This window comes from Symphalangus syndactylus, chromosome 18 (genome assembly GCF_028878055.3).
Source record: "Symphalangus syndactylus isolate Jambi chromosome 18, NHGRI_mSymSyn1-v2.1_pri, whole genome shotgun sequence".
In the NCBI taxonomy this organism is placed as follows: domain Eukaryota; kingdom Metazoa; phylum Chordata; class Mammalia; order Primates; family Hylobatidae; genus Symphalangus; species Symphalangus syndactylus.
In genome coordinates, this window is record NC_072440.2 from 75,900,137 (window position 1) to 75,915,987 (window position 15,851).

General features: G+C 38.9%; 1 protein-coding gene and 1 long non-coding RNA gene across 11 annotated transcripts in view; one reads left to right on the forward strand and one right to left on the reverse strand.

The window, feature by feature from the left end:
* Positions 1 to 6,512, forward strand: part of LOC129468603 (uncharacterized) — a 50,097-nt gene extending 43,585 nt beyond the window's left edge. Inside the window, exon 4 of the long non-coding RNA XR_008652721.2 lies at positions 5,799 to 6,512. This is a non-coding gene — a long non-coding RNA (uncharacterized lncRNA). The remainder of the gene's footprint in view (positions 1 to 5,798) is intronic.
* Positions 1 to 15,851, reverse strand: part of MRTFB (myocardin related transcription factor B) — a 194,947-nt gene that overhangs the window by 66,958 nt on the left and 112,138 nt on the right. Inside the window, exon 1 of one of the 10 annotated variants that reach the window (XM_055254367.2) lies at positions 12,607 to 14,608. The exons of the other annotated variants lie outside the window; for them this stretch is intronic. Within the exon in view, the coding sequence (XP_055110342.1) occupies positions 12,607 to 12,727 (121 nt within the window). The 5' untranslated portion in view covers positions 12,728 to 14,608. Of the gene's footprint in view, positions 1 to 12,606; positions 14,609 to 15,851 lie in introns of those variants that run through there. 10 annotated transcript variants of the gene reach the window in all.

Below are 15,851 nucleotides of genomic sequence, written 5' to 3' on the forward strand. Positions count from 1 at the left end.
AGGAAGCGCAGTCTTGGGCACGTTTGAATAGGAGGTGGAGATGTCAAAATGGCAGTTGGCTACATGGGTCCGGATTTCAGAAGGTCTTGGCAGAGACTGGAATTTGGAAGTTGTCGCTTATGTAGTATTTGAAGCCACAGGAGTTTGCTGAGGTAGAGAATATAAATAGAGAGGAAAAGAAAGCCCAGGACTGAGCTCTTAAGAAAGCCAACAAATAGAAGCCCTGTTACAGGTCAGATAGGGAAGGAAGATCCAACAAACGAAGGCAGAGGAAGCTGCCTAAAAAGGCAGAGGAACCAGGAGGGTGTGTGTAAGAGTTTTTCAAGGAGGCATGATCAAGTGTGTCAAATGCTGCTGTTTTAATCCCTGGAGGAGCTACTTTTGTGAAGTGATGGATGTAAGTCAGGCTGGAGGAGGTCAGGAGTGAACGAGAGGCAAGAGTGAGTGCACTAAGTGTAAGCATGCTTTCAAGATGCTGCCCAGGAAGGGCAAGGGAGAAAGTGAAAACTTGAGGGTGTGAAACTTGAAGTTGGAAAATACTTCAGCAAGTTTATAATTGATGAAGAGCAAGAGAGAGGGAAGGGGAGAAGAAAAAAATGAGAATGAATACAAATGAGAGAATGAACAAGAGCATTTAAGAGATAGCAGGTACCCTGAAGGCAGTAGGAAGGCGACAGACGTACTAAGACATCCTTTATTAAGAGACACTTCTTCTATCATAATAGGAGGGCAATGAGGATTGGCTACTGCTGCAAGAAGCTTTACAGCTTTGGCCTGGGACATCTAGGGAGTTCCCAGATGATGGCTTTTAACTTTTTGGAGAAGTTGAAAGAACGGTCATCTGTTCCAAGTGAGATGGGTAAAGGGAAAGTTAATTTTGAGGCCAGTGAAGGAGGTTTGGAATAATCATTGTAGACTGTGAAGAGAAAGTCAAAAAGAGAAACATGGTTATGCATTACCGAAATGCTCCAACTAGTAAAGGCAACAGCCAGGGGGAGAGAAATCAGGAAACTGCATGGCAAGTTATTCACTGACTCTAAATGGTATCATTTTTATCAGAGGAAAAGACCGCAAGATACAAAATTAGAACATTTAGCAGTTCTTTCCAAAGTCTTTCCTAAAGAAGTTCTTTTCTAAACTGAATATAATTTTAGTTTATAACAATTGCAGCCCAGCAATTCTACTCCTAGGTGAAATAAGAATTGGAAACAAGTACTCAAACAAATACATGTACACACATGTCCATAGCAACTCTATTCACAATAACCAAGAGGCAGAAACTGCCCAGATGTCATCAACAGATGAATGGATAAACAAATTGTGGCATATCCATACAATGGAATATTATTCAGTCATAAAAAGAAATTAAATACTCATACTACAATGTGGATGAAACTGAAAAACATTACAAGGAAAAGAAGCCAGATATAAAAGCTCACATATTGTATGAGTCCCCATTTACATGAAATATCCAGAATTGGTAAATTCAGAGACAGAGTGCAGATTGGTGGTTGCCAGGGACTGTGGGGAAGGGCGCATGACAGCAACTGCTTAATCGTTAATTTTATGTTATGTGAATTTCACTTCAATAATTAAAAAAAAGGAACAGTTAGCAGAACAGACATTATGAAACTAATTTCTCAATAATCACATTTCTTATTTCCTACCCACCCCGGCTGGCCCCTCTCACCACCATAATTCCATTAACCATTAATAATGATTTGATCTTTTAACAATTTGATAACTACAATAACAACTACATTATATATTCCCCATCACACTGCACTCTAGATATCTATATTTTGCCTCTATTTGCCCTACCAGACCTCATCCTTATATTTCTAGCAGCTTCCACAATGCTTACCATATATATAAGTTTTAATAAACATGTTTTACTTAAGTTTGCATGGTATACTTAGAGCATATAACTGAGTTGCTATTTGCTAAGAAAACAGTCACATTTAAGAATAAATTTAATTGTCACATTTAAGAATAAATTACCAAAATAACTTTCTATGGGCAAGTGATTATCATGGGCGCAAAACCAACACTGTTTCACTTCATTGCAGGAATTTGGAGTTTGGGGTTATTTTTGAATTGCTGATGATTGTAGGAATGAAGACAAAATGTAATTATGTTGTTCTGAAGGGTAAAAGACTAAAAAGGAGAGGCTATGAGTAAAAAAGTAAAGAAGGCCATGAAAAAGTGGTAGATTTCTCCACTTACAATTAATGCAAAATTCAAGCTGCATTAAAGAAGAGAAAGCACTGGCCAGGCGCGATGGCTCACGCCTTAATCCCAGCACTTTGGGAGGCTTAGGCAGGCGGATCACTTGAGGTCAGGAGTTCGAGACTAGCCTGGCCAATATGGTGAAACCCCTATTAAAAATACAAAAATCAGCCAGGCGTGGTGGGGCATGCTTGTGATCGCAGCTACTTGGGAGGCTGAGGTGGAGGTGGGGTGGGGATCACTTGAGCTCGGGAGGCGGAGGTTGTAGTGAGCCGAGATCACGACACTGCACTCCAGTCTGGGCAACAGAGTGAGACTCCATCTCAAAAAAAAAAAACAAAAAACAAACAAAAAAAAAAACAACAACAAACCCCCAAAAAACAAAGAAAAAGAAAAACAAAAAGAAGAGAAAGCACCAAAGTACTCTCACAGATGATAAAAAGTAGTAACTGAGTATCACAAATTTTGGGTTGTATTTCAAGGGTGCTAATTTGCCAATTATAAAATGGGTTCTTCTTCAAGGAATTTAAAAAAGTGGAATGCAAACAGGCCAGAAATAAAATGGTTTGTTCTGTAAAAGCTGTGCTATCTGCAGTGGGTAAGCAAACTTCCACCAGCACTTCCTGTCTGAAATAAAAGCAGAGCTCCATAGTGTGCACATAAATATCAACCCCAGACACTACAAAGAACAAACAGCATTTTGATCAGGAATTTTGATATTAAGACTATTTTCTGATGAAAAAGGGAGCAACAACATCAAGTTAACTGAAAAACTATTCAAATTAGTGTTTGAAAAAAGTTAGGCTCTAGACCAAGTGGAAATATTGCCTTTGATTTCAACATAAAGTTTACTGCATTCTTATTAAGTACACAGAATTGGAAAAGGAGGGGAAGTGGCAGGTGATATAGACCTTGGAATTCTAAACCACCATCCCTTGCCTGTAAGGAAGTCCCACAATCTAGAATGTAGCATTTACCTTCTCTTAGAAATTAAAGAGCAAAATTAAAGTAAAAACTAAAATGCTAACAGGACCGCCATTATTCCAGACTAATACACTGTAGGTTTCCTACAATAATCTGCAGCATGAGGTCAGGAAGACAATGTTTCAACACTCAGCTTTGGAAATTTACAGGAGCTTTGATAACTCTCTGGTTGGCTGCTGCTTCTGTTGCCATGGAAACAGACTGCTAAAAATGGGGCATGTTTCTTTAAACTCATCATACCTTCACACAAATTCCTTTCTCCTTTTTGTCAAAAGTTGGAATGAATTTAAAGTATGCTTCTTGTGATATGACAGTATGATGTCAAGCCAGGGACCTGGTACAGAATGGCAGAGATAACATTAGCCTGCGACAGATATACATAAAGATATTAATCATCCACTTAATTGATCACCAACAATGCAGAGGTTAAAACAATACTTGATTTTTCAAACAATTCATTTTTAACCTGTGAGATCATGTTGGTTCTATCCTTAAAGTTCTAAATTCCTTATCTATATGGTTCCCAAAGAAGATAATGTTTATTTTTCTTATTTTGGGGGCAATAAAAAATTCTACACTCCACCATGGTTTAGAATTTCAGTGTGCAGCTATAGGTAGAGCTAGTGCTACATGTTAAAGCTCTGCTTCTGAATCCCTCTATAATGGAAAAATGTACATTGTATAAAATGTTCTCATATTTCTTAATACAAATGTGTAAGGTGGGCTCTCTGAATAAAAGAACAATTAACGAAACAGGGAAACAGTGGAATATTGTTTACCTCCAATTTTTCCCAGAATAGTAAGCGCACGCTACTCTGTTGAAGTCAGATGATCCAGACTATCTTGGTTTTTCTTTCCATTTTGTGGATTCAGGAATGGGGCTGATACACACACACTCAAATATATTTACATATACACATTTGTATATATACCTATGTATATACATACACACACACATGTGCAATGTGCCTAGCAAAACATAAACTAAGAACTGCCATAACTTGTGTGTTATCCTAATATCATAGCAACTGTGTGAGATGATCCAGACGATGATGGACCAAGCAGCCATGCACAGCATGGAGGATTGCCACATTATCCCTTGCTATGCACAACAGCCAATTGTTCTGGTATTAGAATGTCATGTTTCATGACATGTTTCAATGTCAGTAGTATGTGGAGACAAGTTCTGATGTTTGGATGTTTTCGGTGTTTAAACTCCAAGATAGTCAATCTACTTGCTCTACTGTTTAGATTCAAATAAACGAGAAAAAGGGCAACTCTAGCAGATGATCATGCATGCTAGAATGCAGACACTGGACACTTGCACCTCCTCAGAAATCGTATTCAGTTGGGAAATCGCCAGCCTGTGTGCATTCACCTGCTTCAACAGCCTAGAAATTGGTTTTACTTTGCCCCACACTGGAAAGGGTGGCCAAGTGGGTCAAACGGAGCTTTAATGTGGGCTCATTGTTTGTCAGACTCCATCCTGGGAGCTTTACAGCTATCACCACATCTAATCCTCATAACAACCCTACATGGCGGGTACCAATACTGAGTTTTACAAAGGAATTAAGCATTTATCCAAGATCACACAGCTAGTGACACGCAGAGCCAGAATTAAGAAGGAAAATTTAGTCTTTCCACAAGATAATTAAAAAAAAAAAGAAAAGCATACAAAAAGAAATACTTCCTAATATGCTATTAAGTTTTGGCCACTGTACCAATTAACCTCATCAGTGCTTTTGCTCACACTATCTCTATTTTATAAGAAATCTTGTACCTTAAAATTCCAATAGAAAAAGTTCTTACATCAATAAGATTCACTGCTGTTATAGACTGAACTGTGTCCCTCTCAAATTCCTACATGGAAGCCCTAACCCCCAATGTGACTGCATTTGGAAAAAGGGCCTTTCAGAGGTAAAGTTAAATGAGGTCATGAGGTTGGGACCCTGATCTGACAGGGTTAGTGTCTTCATGAGAAGAGACACCAGAGAGCTCACCCTCCCTCTTTCTCTCCCTGTGCATGCACAGCAAGAAGGCTACAAGCCAGGAAGAGACCCACCACCATTAACTGACCCTACCAGGCTTCCTAGCCTCCAGAACTGTGAGAAAAGTAACTTCTGTTGTTTAAGCCAGGTAGTCCACGGTATTTTGTTATTGCAGTATAAGCTGACTAATACAACTGGGAAGACACAAAGAAATGTTAAGATCCTCTTTGCCATTCTGATGCCGCTAAAAAACCCTGATAAAGCTATCTTTAGGAAACAATGGAAAACCCAATGTTTCAAACTTACCTATATTTTTTCCTGAAAGCTTTTAATAAATTAGAGTGGTGTTATGATAGTACAGATGCTCCTTCACTTAGGATGGGTTTAAGTCGAAAACTGTAAGTCAAAATGCATTTAATACTCTGATAAACCCATCATAAAGTCAAAAATCCTAAGTTGAACCACTGTAAGCAGGGACTATATCACCTTAATGAGGTGAGACTGATATGATAAAATAGTAATCAAGGCCTACCCTGATGCTGAATGTAGGCCTTAAAATGGTTTAAATGGTAATTTTGATGTGCCTTTTTCCCTTAGGTGATGGAATCAGGATAACCACAGCAGCTCCATGAACACTTTTCTGATTATTCTATCCCAGGAAATAAACATCCTCCCGTGAAATAATATTTACCAAGTGAGCAGCAGATGTCATGGGCCGGCAGATGCAAGCACAGTGGTGAACAAGATAGACTTAGCGCCATCCTCATAAATCTTACGGTCTAGAGGGGGAGAGGGATATTGAATAAAATAATAGTGATAGATACATACAAAGACTAAAAGGATCTAAGTCAGTTTGAGGAGGGAACAGTGGTACTGAAGGGCCTCTGTGAGAAGGCGACATCTGAAGTGAAACTGAAAGGGTGAGCTACAGGTGCTCAGGCCAGGGGCTGGGGAGGGGAGGCATTCTAGAGAGAAGAGAGATGAGGGAGAGCAAGTCCAGCAGCTTCTGGAAACATAGGCAGGGCTTTTTACCCCACAGATTTTTGATTTTATCCCAAGTACAATGGAAATCAATTACAAGGTGTGAGCCAGTGACACAGCGGAATAGGATTACATTTTAAGATGATCATTCTTTTTTTTTTTTTTGAGACAGGGTCTCACTCTTGCCCAGGTTGGAGTGCAGTGACGCAATACGATACTCACTCCCGACATCAGTGGAGGGTGAAGGAATGAAAGGGGCCAGAATGTGTGTAGGGGGAGGGAAAACCAGCGAGGCTGTGCTCTTTCTGCTGGAGTCAAGATGCCCGTAAATATGTGATCTGAGTAAAGGGGACCTGGACAGGGCTGTTGGCCGTGGTGATACAGTGCTGTGGACGGATGAAATATTTCTGAGGTAGAATTGGCAGCTTTGGCGGCAGGACTTGGTGACAGGTTCTGAGGAGGTCAAGGAAAGTGTCAAGAATTGCTCCCAACTAGGTTCCTGGCAGGAGCCACTGGGTGGACAGGGGTGCTATTTATTGAGATGGGGAACCCTGGAAGAATGGTGGGAAGGAATAAAAGGCCCACTGGAAATGTGAGGGAGGCAGATGGCTGTGCAGGTCTGCAGCACAAGAGAGGCCCAGCCCCCAGTCTGTAATGCTTGCTCATTTGGACCAAAGCATATATAGCCTTTTCTGTTATCTTGTGTATGTGTGTGTGTTTTAACTTCTACTATCATTTAGTTTCTCACTCTTTAGGCTGTCAGCTCCCTGAATGTAGGGGCTTACAGAAGTTTAACATAACTGGCATTGTGCTATGTGAAAGCACTCAAAGCCTTAATTATTTCTAATAAAAAATTATATAACTTCATCTCAATAGTAGTACGCACCTTTTAAAAATATTGAATAATGTCTGTGAAGAGAGATCTTTTACTTTTTCATTCCTATTGTATAAAAACCATATCTCATATCTTTTCGAATTTACTTTTTGATACAGGGGTCCTGTTCTGTTGCCCAGGCTGGAGTGCAGTGGTGTGATCACAGCTCACTGCAGCCTCAAACTCCTGGGTTCAAGGGCTCCCTGCATCTCAGCTTCCTAAGTAGGTAAGCCTATAGGCATAAGCCACCACACCTGGCTAATTTTTTTTTTTTTTTTTTTTTGTAGAGACGGAGTCTTGCTATGTTGCCCAGGCTGGTCTTAAACTCCTGGGCTCAAGTGATCCTCCTGCCTCAGACTCCCAAAAGTGCTAGGATTATAGGTGTGAGCCACCGTGCCCCACTCTTTTAAAAAACATTAATTTAGTGGCAACTCACTTGTACAACACTTTCAATTAGTAGAATGTTGGCAGAAAACAAAGAAGACATTCCAGAAGAAATCAAAATAGATGTTGCAAAATTCACGTGCTTTGTAATACCTTCTGTACGTTTTAACCATTTATTTTAATTGTCTATTTTTAAAGATGATTAGAAGCAGCAATCAGAAAAGGAAGAGCAGCCCAAAGTGGCAGATAATAAAAATCAAACAATTAATAACAATTTGAGTAATCTAGTAATGATCCAGCAATCATTCTGTGCATGGACAACAATCTTACATACCTTAACAGTGCCTTCGGGGCACCACGGCATTACATTTGAGGTAAGCCATTAACTTATAATGGAATTATAAATTATATCTGAAAGTGATAATTCCAATTATTATATTCTGTTTAAGAAGGCAGAGAAGGGTATACTACTCTTTAAATACTTATGCAAAATAATAATGTGTCTATGAGATGCAAGATATTGGGGGATGAGGGGGACAAATAGGCCAGACAACAACTCTTTCTCCAAGAAATATTATGGGGCTAATAGCAAAGACAGTGCAGATCTATATTACACTAGCATAAGGTGAAATGCCATAGAATGGTACAGATACAGTTACTGGGAATATATAGGACAGAAGAAATTATCATTAGCTGCAGATCTATATTACACTAGCATAAGGTGAAATGCCATAGAACGGTACAGATACAGTTCCTGGGAATATATAGGAGAGAAGAAATTATCATTAGCTGATGGGATCAAGTGCCTTTCTTTAAAAAGTGGCACAGGAATTGGATTTTAAGAGACAGGGCCTGCAAGGCTGGAGCGAGAGAGTGCTTTGCTCAAAGCACTGAGTAGCATTGTCCAGAGCGTTCTGTGAGGGCAGAAATGGAAATATTCAATGCAGCAGCCACTAGCCACATGTGGCTCCAGAGTAGTTGAAATGTGGCTCATGTGACTGAGGAGCTGAATTTTTAAAACAATTTATTTCATTTTAATTATTTTAAATTTAAGCAGCCATATGTGGGTAGTGGACAGTACAGGTAGAGTATGCATAACTTCCATCATTTAAAAAAAGTTCTGGTGCTTTGGTAAAGTGATTTATTTAATCTCAATGTATTTCCAGGTTGGATTATTCATAATATCTCAGACAAATGTTCATTTTCTTCTCAAAGCTACTAGAGACACATCCCAGTACAGTATGTTAATTTACTGCACTGCTGGCTGGGCCATCTACCATAAGCTTTCACGTACTTCATCTCGGCTATTAGCCAGTCTGTGGCAGAACTGGAAATGTGGCCCCCCAAGTGTGTAACTCCTCCCCACTCCCTTGACACTCATGGTTGAGCCACACAATGACAGGAGCCCAGGTCCCCAGGTCACTTCTTGGAGGACAGCTGCCTGAGATAGTTGTCCTGCCCACACTGGACTGTGTTTTGAGCACGAAATGCACTTTGAATGGTTAAAACACTGCGATCGAGGGTTGTCTTGTTAGGGCAGTTTCAGTTAAAGTAATTAACACAGAACTCGGTTTTCTTTCTGTAGTATCTTATTTTTCACCATTAGAGAGTCCTTCATATCAAATATCATTTTTTCCTCTTAAAATCCATTTGCTACCATTTGCCTGTGATAAATATGGAACATAACTAGCTAGTAGCATTAGAATTATGATTCATTTATCTCAATAATGACTCACGTTAAAACACTTATTTGAATTAAATCATCTCAATTTATTTGATTTTTCCTGAAAGTTCATAATTATCAACTCTTCAGTTGTCATGTCAGAGTGGTTTGTAATACTCTTCTTAGCTGTAGATCCAGAAATTGAAAGCTCATGTATGTTGAGTATAATTAGAGAATGTTTGAAGCCGTCTGTAGACAAGTTAAAAGTTGAGATTTCCTATTGCTGCTTTGACAAAAGACACTAGTCTAAGGAGAATTTTCTATTTTGAATTTGTTCGGGGGAATTCATGACATTTATTGCTGTTCTCTCCTAGAGGAGAAAATAATTAAATTCTCCAACCACATATAATGGCTGGTATCTATCAAAAAGCTTATATAAGCATCAACAAAGCTATGAGATGATATGCTTTATTATCCACACAATTCTCTGCAGTGTGATGACAACTATTCACAGGTGGTCAGCAGTTAGAACTTTTTCCTCTTTTAAATTTTCAAAAGGTATTGCTAAATTTTCTTGTTAAGGCATCCCATCAATTCTTGGATCCTACAGTGTTTGCTAATAAAGGCTGTTTTCCCCTCATAATAATTTCATCCAACCAGCACTGTCAACAATTACAAGATTCTAAAACATCCCAATAAAAGGAAGCAAGCAAGCAACTACTTGAGAAGCAGAGTAGCCTTCCAAGCCCTGATAGTGGACACATATCAGACATACAGAGCCCAAGCTTGTGTCTATGTGATTAAAAAGTTAAATGAACCCAAATTTATCCCTCCTTCATTACCCAGAAACTTACAATTCAGACATTTAAAAAAATTCTAAAGGATGCTCTTTCAAACAACCCAAAAACAAGTTGTCCAAAAATGAGTAGGAAACTACTGTTGATACAAAATATGATAAATATTTTTAATAACTGTCCTTTAAAACATGAAGTATAAACTATTAAGGATTATTAATAGTCATTTATATATTTGTCTCTTTTGACAAGACAGCACAAATCTAATTAGACTCCAGGGTATTTTAGAGTAAAACGTTAACCAAAAGTATTTGAACTGCTGCCATCTCAATCAACTTCCATGGATTCATGTAAACGATGCAGGACCCAATACTTAAAAGCAGATGAAGTAACCAGGAGCTTGTCCCAAAGTTAAATTCTACAAATCTGATGAGCTGAACATTGTTGTTCATCTGCAGGCAGGATCAGTGACATACTGAATTTTGGGAGTTCAATTTTGCAAAGAGAACCAAGTTATTTTTATATGACTCCAAATTTTAAAAGTGCCTTTCTATAATTTTTATTTTTTCCATTCTAATTAAAACTAGAGCTAATCTTTTCAGTGTCACTAACTTTGAGGCAGCAAATCACCCTTAATCTCTATATATATTATTTTAGCCTCAACCCTATCTATTAGATGAGTAGAATCTATTAAATGAGTAGAAATATTTAGTCTGTTGAGATATAAAGCAAAACCCAGTTCAATGCAACTACAGTGAGACATTAATTTTATCATCCAATTATTTCTGTGGCGTGTTTTAAATATAAAGTTTCTCTCCTCTACCTCTTTATATCAATAAATTTAACAAAACAGTAAGAGATATAATACTTCTATTTTGTAAATATATGCAGGATTTTAAAATTTAAATTTTAAATAGAAGGAAAAAGAAATACAAAAAAAGCAAGGAGATGAGAAACTGGCATTAACAAGGCATCTTATAAAATCACTATGAAGTAGGTATTGTTTCTCCTCATTGTACAAATGAGGAAGTTAAGGCTCAGTGGAGTAAGCTTGTCCAGGATCACAAACCTGGTAAATGGTGCATGTAGGATTTGAACTCAAGTATTTCTCACTCCAGGGTCTATGCTGTTTTGCCATTATACTATTATACCTGTATAAATCGAAAGCATAGTCAGAATTGTTAGGGGAAGAATCTGTACATTATGTAATCATCTCAACTCTATTTTGTGGTTCCTGTTGATGATTCTGTTACTCTCTTATGTTTTTAATCCTTGCTTTCTATATGCCTTAATCCCATTGCTGTTGTGACATCTTTTTATTTCTCCTGTTTTCCTCTACTTTCCTAGTTTTTCAAGTACACAAAAATGTTTTAAATTTATAGTATTATTAGGAGCTTGACACTTGAACTTGACTTAAATGATAATTCTCAAACTTTAAAAAACTAATGATTTAAGAAATTTAAGTTCCCTTCAATGAGTCTCCAGAAATGCATCCTAAAAATTCCACTGGCATCGATTTTTATAAAAATCGACAGTACGACACGCTGTGCACAAGCAGAGGCAACTCCATTGTTTGGTTCCTAGCAACAGCTATTTATACTTCATTGTGTGTCATTTATTTCAACCTAGGAGTTTTTCCTGCCCATACCCAAAAGTAGTTCAACTCTAGCAAGTCTAACTCTTGTTTCTTCTTCTTATCTTTTAGAAGAAGCTCAAAACACTACTTAGACCAATTAACTCTACATTTACTCTCTGGGTCTCTACAAGACGGGCAAGAGCGAGCGGGAGGCAAGGGGGTGGCTGCTGGCAGCAGCTGAAAGCAGAGAGGCTGAAAAAGGGTGATTGTGGGTTTTTTGCTTCCCAAAGATGACTAGGAAACCAATTTTCAAATTAAACAAGCATTGAGAAGAGTGACCCTCATGTCTCAAATTCAGGAAGACTTATTCTCTGTAGACCCTGAATTTCTTAAACACTGGCTACGGGAAGGCAAGCTGTGTACCAGTCTTGCCATGCTTCCGTATGCCAGGACAGAGGACAGCAATGCCCACATGTTTGGCTATTTCCTTAAATCAATCAGTGAGGTGCCTGTGCAGTGTTTACTAACAATAATAATCGACAGTATTTATTCTCAAGCTTATTCTTTGCTTGCTTTTTTACAAAACAAAATCAAGCTATGCAATGTGCTTTTTAAAACAAAAAACGATGCAATGCGCATTACAACCAATTAACCTATCACTGTAGGATTTAAGAGCTAGCTACCTTCCTGGTTTTAAACAGTAAAAATCATAAGCATCTTAACGGAAAAAATGAATTTTCCTGGAATTACGTGTTTGGAAACCTAAAAGAAGCAGTGTTCTCACTAAGATAAAAAAGGAAATGGCCTCTCCGAAAAGACAGAGGGAAGAGAAAAAAAAAGGAAGAAAATATACAAAATGAACCTGGGAAGATTTTACCAAAATGAGGACTGGCTGTACAAGTCCCCTTACTGTATTAATTCCTGCAAAAGCCCTACAATTCCATCAGCTAATGAATCTTTAGTAACAGCTACCCAGAACAGCATTAAGCTTTCATTTCAAAGAACTTAGAACGTGTAAGGTACATGAGTAAACAGAGAGAGCAGACACACGGCATGGTAACAGACAGACACGCTCAGCTGGCTGACCAGAATATGAATTTGGCAGTTTTGCCCCTGTCCACAGACAGACTGACCTTCCTTGAGACTTTTCTGGTTGCTCCCCTCAAGGCATTCCTTTTCTTTTAATGGTTCAAAATCCCCAGCAGTTAAAATCTCTGGGAAGCCCTGTTGCTGCTTCTTGGAGCTATCGATCATGGTGAGAGGCTTCTGGAGACAGGCAGCATCAAGCAGGAGAAAAGCTTAATTTGCAGCAGAGCGAAGTGCGGTGCTCAGAACACACTGGTCCCTGGGTCCCTGGTTGCTCCCCACAATACCCCAATCACTGGCCAATTATGTCTTTAAGCAGCTGAAGGCAGCCATTACCCTTTAGTTCCCAGCTTGACCTGCAAATACACTCATGCCGCTGGAAGCCCTTAACTCTCTCCCACATCGGGAGGCAGAGCCACACAGGCACGATTCTAAAATCCCACCCCTTTTCCCAGCCAGCCCCCTTTCCCTTGCCATTCCAGCTTCCCCCACGCTGGGGACTTCAATCTGCAGTTTGATGGTCCGAATCATCTGACAAACACTGAGTCAAGCAGTTAAAAATAAATCTTCTAGTTGTTAAAAGAGAAGACTTTGCTGATACCTAAGAAGACAAATTGCTGCCTGTGGTCTCTCTCCCGCTCTCTATAAACACAGCCACAGGCTGTGGAAATACTTTATATTGGCCAGACAAGCACATCCATTACTCATTAAGTTCTCCAGCTACACAAACTGCAGTCTAGGACATCTGAAGGAAGCGGGTCTTATCTCAGCAGAGGCACACACTGAATAAACATGCTACCAGCATATGTGAATGAAGACAGAGTCATTTCACTACCAAAGTTCTTTTATGGTGTGCTTTGTGCTGCATGTGGCTCTTCCTGGCAAAGCCGATGCTCTTTGTAATAGGGAAATGTACTGCAATTGCAGCTTTCTTCCTTTGGCAATTCAGACCCAAGCAGCAGTTTTCCTTAGTGCCACTAGTCGGCTGGGAGAGTTAACATCGCCATGATTTTTTTTTTAAGGAAAATTCTCCCCCCATGCATCAAAAGCGGCAACACTGAGAGCTTCTATTTCATAACAGAGTAAACCAATGACCAGCCTAAGTTTAATTTTACATGAGCTATCAAGGATGGGCACCTCTCCTGCAAGACACAGGCTGCTGTTCACTGCATATAGGGACACTGCTGGAAGGAAATCTCTAGATACAGGAATTCCAGGCAAATGTGGAGATAAGCCTGTCTGCAAATACTCCAGATACATATCTCTGTAGCCAAAATAATCTGATTTTTAAAAATGGTTCAAAGTATGTTCCTTTGCAAAGAGTTCCCATAAAACCCATCAGAGGTTATAAGAGCAGTAGACTGTGAATACTGTTTCATGAGGTTCTGTTCTGTCCTCTTTTTTTTTTTTTTTTTTTTTAAATAACTTCTAGCAAAGTGCTTGGAATATTAGGTGTTCTCAATAAACATTTGTAGCATGGTTGAGTGAATGAATTAAAGCAGAAGACAGTGCATCAGGAAAACTTCCTTTAATAATACCCAGAATTCTAAAGAAGTCCTGGGTCAATAACTAAGAGCCACTAATTTTAGATGAGCAACTAAATAAGCTCTCTAAAGGAAGCACATTTTCTCTTCAAAAGAAAATATACAGACACATTTTAATAGTGCACCTGATAAGACCCTCCTCTGGGATAAAGGCTTACATTTTTACAGACAGAAAAATCCATATTCTTTCCACCACTTAAACACAGGTGGGACTGGATGAAGTATTCTGTCCTTTGTGCCTGGTTCCAAGGCTGGTGTGCACTAAACCCATATTGTTCTAGAAAGATTGCTATCTATCCTTTTTCAGCATCTCACAGGACATGCTTCTTGTCAACTGAAATTCCTTCTGAAGCAATTTAAGTCCATCTTTGGCAGTCCAAACCTCTGCAGGAACAAATAGTGACAAGCTTATCACACTCTCAAAAATGCCCTCAAACGTTCTGTTACTATCTCTGACCCTAACGCTTGTATTCTTCTGAAGAAACTATTCCTGCACTTTTAAAGGAGTAATAAAAATAACCATAGTTCTTTGAGGACATTCTTTAGGTTGGTAACTTAATTAGCTGTTTTGCAAGGTTTATCTAATTTAACCCTCCACAATCCACGTGGTCGCTATGATTATTTGTGTATGTTATAGCCATTTTACATGCCAAGACTCAAGTCAGAAAGCTTCTAAGTAGCAGGTATGGAATTTAACCAAAGTCTTAGTTCTCTAAAGCCCAAGTCTGTCTATGGCCTTGCCCTGCCTTCTGTCTTCTAGAATATGCTCCAGCTCCAGGCTTTAATTTAATCCTGAGACAGGCTTAACAGCAGAAGCCATGACTTTGATGGTCCCCTAGTAATTCTACTCCTGGTGAGAGGAAAGAAAGCTAACATAATCATACTAAAATGATTTTATGAAAGCATTTTAACTACTCATGAAATAGTAATAGCAGCCAACTTTATTTAGTGCTTACTGTATGCTATAGACTATATTATCTCATTTATCCTACTGCAAGACTTGTGAGTTCAACATTATTTTCCTCATCTACACATGGGAAAATGGAGGCTTAAAAAAATCAGTGGTGGGTCACGCCTATAATCCCAGCACTTTGGTAGGCCGAGGTGGGCAAATGACTTGAGGTCAGGGGTTTGAGACCAGCCTGGCCAACATGGCAAAACCCCATCTCTACTAAGGATACAAAAATTAGCTGGGCATGGTAGCACATACCTATAATCCCAACTGCTAGGGAGGCTGAGGCAAGACAATCGCTTGAACCCAGGAGGCAGAGGTTACAGTGAGCTGAGACTGTGCCACTGCACTCCAGCCTGGGCCACAGAGTGAGACTCCATCTTAAAAAAAAAAAAAAAAAAAAAAAAAAATCAAATACTTTGTCAGAGGTGGCATATCTTATAAGTGGTGGCCAGGATTCAAAGCAGGCAGCTTGGCTCTGGGGCCTACATGCTTAATTACTTTGCAAAAAGAACAACAAAAACAATAAATGCCAACTTTTTTTTTTTTAAATTTCAGGATGTTGCTTTTAAATCCTGAAAAATACCCAACTGTTCTTAGGTCACAAGCCTATAAATCTCAGTAGATGCACAACTACACCAGCCACTTTAAAATTCTTTAACATATCGGTGTGTGTATGTATCTTCAGTGTGTGTTAAATGTGTTTGTAAAAAGCTATCTCTTAAGAAACCTCTGCATGCTTATTTTTTATATCTAATAAATAACAAAATCCCAACAAGAAAACACATTATTCTGC